General features: G+C 54.4%; 1 protein-coding gene across 3 annotated transcripts in view; it reads right to left on the bottom strand.

Moving 5' to 3' along the window:
- The window catches only part of Ttc28 (tetratricopeptide repeat domain 28), a 422,057-nt gene that overhangs the window by 54,203 nt on the left and 356,036 nt on the right, over positions 1-11,818 (bottom strand). For all 3 annotated transcript variants that reach the window (XM_029533518.1, XM_029533517.1, XM_029533519.1), the window contains 4 exons: positions 6,889-8,230; positions 5,267-5,790; positions 2,099-2,208; positions 390-519 (listed from right to left, as the gene is read on the bottom strand). In XM_029533518.1, coding sequence (XP_029389378.1) covers positions 390-519; positions 2,099-2,208; positions 5,267-5,790; positions 6,889-8,230 — 2,106 coding nt within the window. The remainder of the gene's footprint in view (positions 1-389; positions 520-2,098; positions 2,209-5,266; positions 5,791-6,888; positions 8,231-11,818) is intronic.

Here is an 11,818-nt window from a genome sequence, read left to right as displayed (position 1 = left end):
GCAGGGGTCTGTGGTGGAGGGTCACCTGGTGCAGGGGTCTGTGGTGGAGGCACACCTGGTGCAGGGGTCTGTGGTGGAGACACACCTGGTACAGGGGTCTGTGGTGGAGGGACACCTGCTCTTTTCTCTCAGCATTGGAATTGTTCTCCTGTGGTTAAAACCAATCGAGTCACACTGGATTCATCAACCTATGTGTGTGACATTCTGGTGGAGACCAGCTGAGAGCATGCTCACTGAGCTCATGGGGACTAGCATTTGCCCCTCTGCCGATCTTTGCTGAATGAACAAGTGACCGTTTAATAGCAGGCTGTGGCCTTATGGTCTGCACTGATTACCGAACCCCGGGATTTGTGTGCGCAGGCACGCACGAGGACGCCAGCTGCTCTCACCTAGGCTGACGAGCACCCGCTGCAAGGCCTGGTAGGATGATGTCTGCAGGTCGAACAGAGAGAGCTTGTAGTCTGTGCTCAGCTGTGCCTCGTGCCGGATCGTTTCAAACAAGGCCGACGCCCTGTAAAGCTGCAAGGGACAGAGACTGACACTCACCGTCCACAACCAACGCCCAGCAGTTTAGAGATGCAAGGCAGCTCTTGCTCATACCCGGGCACACAACCTGAAAGCACCTTTTAAAGGAGTCAAAAGGACGACTGCCAGGCAGGTCCTTGTGGATCCGAAGAAATCAGTTAACTCAGCCCCAGTTAACTAGAGTTTACCTGGCCAATCTTAAACAGATGAGGGAATATGGAAGATTACAACTTGTGGTCTGAAGGAGATGTTAAAACCAATTATCAACACAAACAGGAGCTGATTTGATTAAAGCAATGAAAATCCTCTATTTCTGTCACCAGACAAGAGTAACTGCCCCTCCCCTGGCCTAGGGCACACCGGAGATGACCAGGCTGGGCAGTGAGATTGTAAGTGACGCAGTGTCGCAGACCCCAGTCACAGTCCTCAAGACCAGGCTTCGCTTATCTCCATGGGGCTGGTGTCCGTGCAACGGACGCCCTGAGGACCAGACAGCTGACATTTCCCTGGGAGACCCTGTCCCCGAAGCTCCATATTTACACAGGCTGGAAGCACGGAACCAGGACCCTGGAGCAGAAGAGCAGGTGGAGACGCTCCCGACTCTGCCACTCTGCGCTGTCAGACTCTGGCCAGGACACAGGGCCTCAGTTTCCTCTGAAAAGCTGTCCTCTGTCTTCCCGAGCTCAGGGAGCAGAAGCACTTTGAAAACTGTAAGCTGCTGCACTGATATAAACTTTGATTCTTAGACACAGGAAGTGACAGCATTAATCCTTTTCATTGCCTTTAATACTTTTTAGAAGAGGAGTTTAAATTTTTATTGGTGTGCGTGGGCTGGGCGTGCACTTGCTCACATGTCTGCAGGGGACTGTGGAGGCCAGAAGAGGCTGTTGGGCACCCTCCAGGGGGGGTTAGAGGTGGTTGTGAGCTGCCCGGTGTGGGTGCTGGGAACTGAACTCAGATCCCTCTGCTTTTCCCTGCTGAGCCGCATTCAGCCCCAATCTTTAACACTTCTAAGCTCACGGCTCAGCACCCTCTCAGCCCAGCATGCTGCAGCACAGACCCAGTCCCAGCCTGTGCCCAGGCTGCTCCTCTGGAGACAGGCCTCACTGGGCTCATGGAGGAATCCCCGTTTCCTGGCACACTGTTCTCAGCAATCACTCAAACATCCACGGGCTGCGTTTGAAGCAGACAGATGTCCACCCACAGCCAGCGTGTCGACACACTCCTCTTCAGCAACAGGGACTCCCTACGAGAAGGGGAGAGGTTGTACCCTCTGCCCTAACTAGAGACCTCCAAGGACAGTGAGCCCAATGGCCACACATCCTGATCTTACCTATCCACTGAAGAAGGAACATGGTTTTATATCAACCATGGCAACAGTGCACAACATGAGAATCTGAGAAATCAAGCCATCTGCCCCGCAGGTGAGCGGGAGTCTTGGCAGCTCTCAGGCTACACAGGCTGGGACTCTGGGTGCCTTAGCCTAGTAGACAGGCCAGCACCCCTGAGAACTCCACAGCTGCTGAGACAGCCGTGGAGGGTGCTTTAGCTCCTGGAACAGAGCTCTGCGTACCTGGTGCTGAGCCTCCTCCAGGTTTCCGCTTGCCCAAAGGGAGAGACCAAGACCATGGCGAATTTTTGCTTCATCTTCTCTTCGACCCAGTTGCTCAGCTAACCTTAAACCTGAAAGTAGACAGAGAACCGTAAGGCGAGGTGACAGGGACCCACTGGCGATTTTGCTTCTGATGCATGTAAGGCAGGCTGTAGGAGATGCCAGATCAGCCCCAGGGAGAGGATGATTATAGGAGGTAAGGAGGCGCCACAGCAGGAGCCAGGTCATGGCTGTTGGCAGTGGGTAGGTTGGTAGGGCAGGCAGAACAGGGAAACCAGTGTTCCTTAGCCCAGCTGCCCTCGCAGATGCAAAACGCTTGGCTCTGCAAATGAAACGTCCTGGCCGATACACTCATATCCCCAGATTCTCTGCCTGGGAAAAGCTTTTCCTGAAAGCCAGGTACAGAGGCTCAGACCACATGCCTTTCTGTCTCCCCCCACACCATCCAGGCAGCGCTGACGAGAGACTCGTGTCTCTTGAAAGCAGAACGGTGCGCAGCTGGACCCTGCTCCTGTGACTGAAGCTGCCGACACGCTCTGGGTCCCATCTGTGATGTGCCTCAGCGGGGTTGCAAAGCAAGTGCTACTGTGAGCTGGAAGGCTGAGAGGCTGCCCTCATTTCCATGGTCTCCACATAGGCACCTGCGGTGGGTCACTCACTCACAGCAAGCTTTGGGTTTTCAGGACACCAGCCACCTCTAGGGCTTTGTGCGGCTGAGTCTGACAGCCACAGTTCATCATATCGGTCACTACGCTGGTCTCCGACACTCTGCCTGCATTCCAGGGTTCTCTGCACACGAGCCACCACACAGCTCCCACAGCTCCACTGTATACACAAGCCAGGGTTCCTCTCTCATCTAAGTCAGGGCAGGAAGCCAGCGCCAAGCCCTCTGGGCGGGTGTGATTCCTGGTTTTTAAAGACCCTGAGTCAGCTGAACAGCGGCTGTAGTAGCCGCTTGGGGGTCTGCCTCCTAATTTATGATGCATTTCAAAACATGCGGCTCAAAGAGCTCAGAAATAGCATTCTGAGTCTAAATCATGCCAGTGGGCAACGGAAGAATTTGTAAATAATTCACATGAGAGACAAGGGTTCTTGGGAGAACCAGGATGGCTCTGGGTGTGACAACTTTCAAAGAGCCCACCACCCTCACCCTCAGTGCAGATGTCTGGCAAGTCCTTGGTCTGAGTCAGAAGTCTGGTTCTTTGGGCAAACCCCTTGGGAGACAAATTCAGAGGGGGACCTTGCTTGGTTCCAAGTGTGTCCCCAGCAAGAAGGGTGTCCACAGGCCACCGGGGAGGTTCACTCGAACTGCCTTCGGGGAGCCTGCACCTTCCACTCTGCATGGTCGACTCTCCTGCACTGCAGTAAAGCCCGGGGGAGTCGCCGGATGGATGGAGCCTACTTCCTCCACGGGTTTCCAGAGTGAGAAGGGCTGGGTGAAAAGCCCTGGAGTTAACCCGTGTCAAGCCACACCATCTGGGAGTTGTTTAGACTCAGACCCACACAGCATTCCATTGCACAGGGCAGGCAGGGGAAAACTGAGGTGACTCCCAGGTGAACTGGCCCTCTGCTGCAGGTCTGCAGGACCTCCTGCCCAGCTTGTGGAGAATGTCATCCGGTGCCTTACGGTGTCCCGAGCCTGCTCAAGTGCACTAGAGACACCCAGTTAGGCTCACAAACCCTCTCTGCCCCTATGAGGAGTTTTCAAATACAAGTTTTTATCGTTCTATGAGACTTGTCACAAGAGACAATTAAAAACAAAGTGCAGAGTTTTCCATAAATATAGACTTCTGTGACAGGGTCCCAACATAGCCAGCTGCTGCCGGGAAATGGTATTTCAGAAGGGAATTAACAGTAAGGTCCCGTTGCAAATCCTGCATTCTGGGTCTCATACATTCAGCTGAAAGCCACTGCTAGGAGCTGGGGCTGTTAAAATACTAGAATGTCAGCAAAGCTAGGGGCTCATGGAAGCCACAGAGGTGGGACAGTGGCTCCAGCTTCAGAACTTCCCCACTGCAGGCCTGTGCTGAGCCACTGCCAGCCTGGAGGTATTGTCCACTCAGCCTCCTGCTTCCCATCCTGGGGACGTCCCCTGGGGCTAGAGAACCGGAGGGTACAGCAGCCCCAACCCTGCAGTTCCTGTGAGGTTAGAAACAACTCCAGACAGGGCTGAGCCCGGTCTGCAATGAACTATCTTAAGGGTCAGGGTCAAACCACAGTGCTTCTCCAAGCCTCGGTGACATAGCTACAAAGACAGGGAGACATGGAATAGTTCTTGGGCTGGGGGTGCAGCTCAGTGTAGACAATCTGCCTAGCATGTGAAATGAGCTGACATGTGCCGACTGTCAAAGAGAGATAAAAACAAAAAGCAGAAGGTAGCAAAAAGGGCATGTCTTAGTTTTGCTGTGAGAAGTAAAATGCGGCCTAAGGGGCTGCAGGTGGAAGCCCTTGCAAGCTCGGAGCCCAGTCCGTCACCATCAAGGACACCCCTCTCTCCCTCTCCTACACTCAATGGCCCTGTGCACCTCTGAGGGCTTCCAGAGCAGGGACAGCCCAGTATAGAGGAGAAAGGCAACCCCTTTGCTGTGAGATTCTAGCTCACGTAGGAAGGCCCCACTGGCCTCAGGTAATTGGCAGACTCTAGCAGCGGAGGGAGGGGCCAGTTTCCAGGCCGACTCCTTAACATCAGCTTGTGCACTCTCAGAACAAACGCCAGAAGTCTGGCCGGGCCCAGGTCGAGACACTGGGCTAGCAGCTGCTGTGCCCGAGCCGAGAACCATAGGCTTAGGTATCCTCTGGAAGGTCGCCACGGCCTGGGGCAGTTGGGGTTGTTGCCGTGATGGACCCTCCTGATTCTATGCCCTCGTGTCTTATGATCCAACTGGTGAGGATGTGTCCCATGTCCAGTCGCTGCTCTGACAACCACAGGGGTATCGGCTATTTGGGCAGCAGGCCAGGGGCAGGTACCAAAACCGAGAGAGGGAGGGTAGGCATTAGGGGCCAGAGAGCTGGGGCAGAAAGGGAAACGCCTTAGAACTCTGGAGGGAAACCTGGTGGGGATGACAGGGCCTGTGTGACCCTCCCTCTACAGCGCTGGCTGTGTCTCCCCAGGTGGAGCCCTTTGCCTACCTTCCTGTAAGTACATGACGGCCTGCGAATAGTTCTGCAGGGCATGGTGAGTCCTTCCCAGGCTGCTGTAGGACACAGTCTTGGCCACCAAGTCGTTCATCTGCGCCGCGATGCTCAGGTGCTGCTCCTGATAGACCACAGCCCTCTCAAAGGTGCCCAGGGACTCATAGGTGAGACCCAGGTTCCCGTAGGCCCGGCCCTGGCACGTGGGGTTGTCTGTCTCCTCGGCAATCTGCAGGTCGAGCTGGTGGTACTGCAGGGCTGTGTCGTACTCTCCCATCTGCTGGTAGACACCCCCCAGGCCGCAGGCTGCGTCGCTTTCCAGGGCTCGGTCCTTCATGTCCCTGGCGATGTTCAGCTGGCGTTCAAGGCAGGAGATGGCTTGCTCGTAGTTCCCTAACTGGCTGTGGAGGCTCCCCAGCTCTCCGTAGGCCTGAGCTTTATTGGAGGCCTCCCCGAGCTCATGGGCCACCACCAGCCTCTTCTCGAAGCACACGAGGGCCTGCTGCAGGCTTCCCGTCGCCCTGCAGGGATGCAGACAGAGAAGCAATGAGATCACTCCGTGCAGGTGCAGACATGCTAAAGCCCCTGAGAAAATGAAAAGCATTCGTCACTGTCACTTACTATAGGGGCTCTTAACTCCTTCTCTAGCTAAAAATCTATCACGCGCCCTGAGAGTGAGGTGCAGAGGAATTTCATAATCTGGAAAGCAATTCAAAAGTCATCCCTTAGTGACCTTCCCAGGAGCTTGCAATTCAGTGGGACGCGCACCCCGAGGAAACATAAAATATATTAATAGACACGATGATAGCGGGGTCTGGGACTCGGGCCTCCCAGCCTCCACGACTGCTTAGACGGTGCTTTTGAAATCACTTTACAGGAGCTATAAATCGCTCACCCTGAGTTTCTTGGAGCAGTCGGTGGGTGACGATTAGTCTGACCTCTTCCTCCCCTCCAGGAGCCCTGCTCCCCTGCCCCCGAGGGAGGCCCTGTCTGGAGTCTCCCCCTCAAGGGGGAGCATCCCTCGACCTGCACAACCGCAGCCTTTGTGTGTGCTGCTCGGAGACAGAGCAGAGGGAGCATGGCTTTTGGTGGCAGATGGAGCCAGGTGTCTGTGCGTGTGGATCTCATCGCCTGAGCCTTGGTTTCCCCTGCCCATGGCAGACGGACATGTGTTGAGTACTGTTTGGACGGCTATGCAGGTACCCAGCGTGGGTGCTGACTGTTGCACAGGACCTGTCCCTTATTGTTACCAGATAGGGCCGAGTAACCGGTGGCTACCGAACGCTCTGCTAATAAACACATTCATAAAATGTGAAGACATGGAGGCACTCCACCCAGCTTTCTGTCCCTGTGAAGTCATCATCTTGGTCACCGTTTACTACACGTGAGGTCTGAGCCCTGGAATGACTCCTGGGTGTACCTCAGGCGCGAACCTGCCCTCTCTGGGCTGTGGTGTGTCCTTTATACACGACAGCAACACTATCACCCACTTCAGTTGATGAACTGTTGAAAAGCTGAATGAGAGGCATAGGGGCAGTCTGCTCTGTAGCTCACAGATGCTCTTCCTGCCATGGCCCCACCTTGCAAGCCTGTCTAGCCCTATTCCCGGTCCACGTTACCTGTGCCCGTTTCCTAGACCCCGGTAGGCCTTGGCTTGGTCTTGCATGCGGTTCAGGCTTTGGGCTACAGACAGGTACTGCTCGTAGTACTTGATGGCCTCCTCGTAGTCCCCCAGGGCCTCGTAGCAATCCCCCAGGTTGCCGTAGGCCCGGCCCCTGTCCAGCACAGACTCGTTCCCGCTGAGCTGCTGCAGCATGGCCAACTGCTGCTCGAAGTAGCCGATGGCGTCCTCCATCACGTTCATGTTCATCTTGGTGATGCCCATGTTGCCGTACACCTGGGCTTCCAGGCTCGGCTCCTTCAGCTTCCGCCCCAGCTCCAGCTGCTCCTGGTAACACTTGAACGCCATTGTGTATTTGCCGAGGGCCATGTAGACGGCCGCCAGGTGCCCGTGGGCCCGGCACTCCCCTGGCAGGTCACTCAGTTCCTGGTAGACCTCCAGCTCCTGTGTGTGATAACCCAAGGCCTTGTCGTACTTCTGGACCATTCGGTAGGCGGTACCCAGGGCCGCATAGGCACTGGCCTCCAGCCGTCTGTCTTTCACGTGGTGAGATAGGCCCAGCTGTTGCTCGTAGAACTTTATCGCACCGTTTACGTCCTTTTTGCAGATGAATATGTCGCCCAGGTTCCCTAGGGCTCGAAACTTTGCCTGGGAATTATCCAGGGACTGGGCTAGGGACAGGAGGTACTTCTGGCACTCCTCGGCCTTAGCAAAGTTCAGCAGCGCCTTGAACGCCAGGCCCAAGTTGCAGTAGGCCTTCGCCTGGCTCAGTTTGTCGTGGAGGTCTTTGGCCAGAGCCAGATCCTGCTCATAGTACTTCACTGCCTCCTGGTAGTTTCCGAGGCAGTAGTGGGCATAGCCGAGGTTGTGGCAGACCTTCCCTTCCCCCTCCATGTCCTGGAGGTCGGGAGCGAGGCGGAGGTACTGCTCGTAGTAGGGCGCAGCCTGGACGTACTCTCCGCGGGAGCAGTGGAAGTTCCCGAGGTTGCTGAGAGCCCGGGCCTCGCTCTGGATGTCTCTCAGCTCCCGGGCGATGTTCAGGTGGTTCTGGTAGTGCTGCAGCGCTCGGTCATGGGCCCCCAGGGCCTGGTAGGCGACGGCCAGGTTCCCGTGAGTCGAAGCCTGAGAGGCGCGGTCGTTCACTTCCATGGAGATCTGCAGCTCTTGACGATGGTACTTGACAGCTTGGTCGTACATGCCCAGGGCGTTGTAGGCGTTGCCCATGTTTCCGTAGGCACGGCCTTGGGCCGCGTAGTCGCTCAGCTCTTGGGCGATGCACAGGTGGGTCTTGTGGAGCTTCAGGGCTGTGTCGTAATCTCCTTTCATCTGGTGGATTATCCCTGGAACAACGGGAAGGGAACACAAGGTTAGAGAAAGTGGGGAGTTTAGTCCTGAGTCAAAGGCTTTAGACTCGCTAAAGGTGGGCGGGGCCAAACACTGGTGGGGGGCTTCAGAGGGAGGGTCTGAAGGTGGGCGGGGCCGAGCATTGTCATCTGCGAGGGAGGGTCTGAAGGTGGGCGGGGTCGAGCACTGTTGGTGCTGCGAGGGAGGATGGCTTTCCACATTTCAAACCGCCAGGGAAACCCAACAGATTTGATGACAAAAAATGAGAATGTTTTACAAATAAGCACACAAAATTAAAGGGCAAACACAACACACTAGAAAATATGTGAAAACATACGAAAAATTGTAGCAGCTGCTGTGAAAATTTGTTGTAAAAACTCACTGTTGGCTTAAAAAGGAAAAAAAAATCAAGATCCCAATGTACTCAAATAGGCAAAGAATAATAAATTCAGCAGACAACTCAGCTGAAGAGACACAAGAGAGGAATGGGGGACATTAATTTCCTTTAATAATCAACGAAATGCAAAATAAACCAACCCTGAAGAAACATTTTACCCACACTAAATTAGCAAATAAAAACTTGGAGCGCCCCCTGTACTGATGATGCCCCAAAACTGGTGGACACGCCAGCTGTTGCGTGTACATGAAAGCAAGGACCGTAGAAGCATCCGTGGCATGCAGTCGGGTGGGCTCTGCTCTGACCCGCAGTCCTGAACTGGACAGACAAAGCAGCCAGGTGTGCATGCGAGGGGTCAGAGCTCTGACCCCACAGGACAAGTGACATTCCTGGGGTTGTGTCCAGTCATGGAGTTGGGAATGTCTCCAGCTTTCTCTCCAAGGGGGCAAGGTTTCCAGAGCCTGGCAGGGTTGGAGAACTGACTTCCTAGGAAGAAATGCCCCTTCAATGTGGTGGGCCCTTTATTGGTGGGAACATGGAGACACTGCAGTTAAAGACCTGCCTTAAGCCATGTGATGGTTCGTATGTTCTTGCACCAGGGAGTGGCACCATCTGGAGGTGTGGTCTTGTTGGAATAGGTGTGACCTGGTTGGAGTAGGTGTGTCACTGTGGGTGTGGGCTTAATACTCTCACCCTAGGTGCCTGGAAGTCAGTCTTCCACTAGCAGCCTTTGGATGAAGATGTAGAACTCTCAGCTCTGCTTGTGCCATGCCTGCCTGGATACTACCATGCTCCCACCTTGATGATAATGGACTGAACCTCTGAACCTGTAAGCCAGCCCCAATTAAATGTTGTTTCTGTAAGACTTGCCTTGGTCATGGTGTCTGTTCACAGCAGTAAAACCCTAATTAAGACAAGCCAGTCCTCCTAAACTGCCTTCAGGTGTCATGGTTTCAACCATCCTTGTACAAAATGAATCTTATACTCCCTATCTGCCAACACGAGGCCTTGCTACTTCTGCCCTCCCATGGGTACAGCTGAACCCCATTTTCCTAGAACCCCAGCCTCAGGAAAACATCTGACTTTAGACAAAGTCAAGAGTCCTGTTTTACAGGCACACCTCCACCCTACTCAATTGAGTGTCCTGGAGACAGACAGACAGACAGACCTATAATGAGTGTGAGGTCTTACTTTCCTGTTTTTGTTTTAAAATCAAAAGTCTTTGCCAACCCTCCCCCTTTAAAAACAATAAGGTCAGATTATAATCATCCCAGAGACATGGAGTGCTGGCCATGGTGGGACATGCCTGTAATCCCAGCATCCAAGAGATGTAGGCAGGAGGGTTGTGAGTTCGAGGCCAGCCTGGGCAACATGAGACTATCTCAGAAACATACAAAGAAAGAAAGGAAGAAAAGCAAGAAGCAAACTGTGTCTCTTGCTTTGTGAATAACACCCAAGACGGTGTGGCTCATGCACAAGGCGGCAGCAGGAGAGTCGCTTTCTTTTACTCTGGCCTAAGAGTCTCGGCCGGGAGCAACGAGCAGTCAGAAATGACAGAAATGACAGAAATGGCTGTCAAGGGTTGCAATGATTTGTGAGGGAAGCTGCCTGCTGGTTATAGCAAACCGATCTCACCTCTAGACAGCTGCTGCTGCTTCCTTATCTTCCACTGGCCCACAGAGAACCAGAGGAGGGCTCTCAAAATTACAGCTTCCACAAACACACACACACACACACACACACACACACACACACACACACACAAGGGCCCGGAGGGAGGCTGGCCCGGCTGAGCTGCCCTCTCTCTCTGCTGGCTGGTGTCTCCCTTGGCGGGTTCAGGCTGCCGCCAGCCTTGGACTTTCATTCTGTGGGGACAGTGTGGTCTCTTTGCAGCTGTTCTCTTTGTTGAAGCCACATGAGACCATCCGGAGAGCAGCACAGACTGGCTGTGCTCACACTGAGGGGCTAATGTGTGGTTCCTCCTGCCCTTTCTTGGATGCCACTCAGATGCCACTCAGATGAGGCGGTACAGAGGGGCTGTCAGCAGGGGTGCCCTCCTGTGACAATAGGCAGCGGGGAGGGAATTAAATGAAGATTAGTGGGGCAGACATGCCTCACAAAGCTGGGCCCTCACCAGGACCCTGGGAGAGGACACGTGGTTAGGATGTATACATGGTCACCCTGGGTCTTCGCCGTGGGCTTTCTGTGTGGGGACACTAAGGTCCACTTCAAAGGCTGTGGCAAGGGTTACAAGGGCATGCCCAGCACACTCGGTGGAACTGAGACAGACCAGACAGAGAATATTTCCACTAAGATGGCACCCATGCCAGTTGAGCAGGGGACACTGGTGGCTTCTCATTTGAGCTTGCTGGGACCATGGCCTCAGTTCCTACGCACACAGCACAGTGACCAATCGTACTTCCTATTGATTGCTATCAGAGCCCAGCTGGGATTTTAGAGCCGATCTGCTCTTTCCTCTGCCTTCAAGCCAACAAGAGTTCGGCGGTCCTTGTGGGAAACTCTCAGTCTGGGGAACAGGAAAGACACGTTCGCCACCCCAGGCTCACCCTGTGAAGGTTGTGAGTCTCAGGGAGGAGGGGGGAGCGGCCAGCAGAATTCATGGATGGACCCCTGTCCCCTTGGCTGTACTAGTCCACCCGCCTCCAGACAGAGTGTGACCTGGCACAGCAGCCAGGCTGAGTAAGGCTCTCCTCTGTGGGACTGTTCACATGTGGAACACTTCAGTGTCCCCGCTGTTTGACAAATCCTAGGTGTGGGGGGTACTTGGGGGTGTTTGGGCAAATGGAGGAAACAAGATGAGGAAAACCAGGCCATCAGCACGGGCATGCAGAGTCGTTACACTATGCTACTAACAGTTAAATAATAAAGCTAGGCAGGCAAGTTGGCACTGTGTGGCCTCCATTTGGTCACTAGACTCTCCAGTTACCAGGTCTCATGCCTACCCGAGGACACCGCATGCATATTACGCACGGGATAAATAGTACTGTGTCCTACGTTAGCTCACGGCCGTGACCTTTAAGCCTTACAGCCTTGTGTGGGGTTGGAGGGGACATGGCACTGCATCTGCTCTCTGGTGTGGGGTTGGAGGGGACATGGCACTGTGTCTGCTCTCTGGTGTGGGGTTGGGGGGACATGGCACTGCGTCTGCTCTCTGGTGTGGGGTTGG

The sequence above is a fragment of the Mus pahari genome, chromosome 23, assembly GCF_900095145.1.
Source record: "Mus pahari chromosome 23, PAHARI_EIJ_v1.1, whole genome shotgun sequence".
Lineage (NCBI taxonomy): Eukaryota > Metazoa > Chordata > Mammalia > Rodentia > Muridae > Mus > Mus pahari.
Note: the sequence above shows the minus strand (reverse complement) of the source record. Positions and strands in the feature narration are given on the sequence as shown.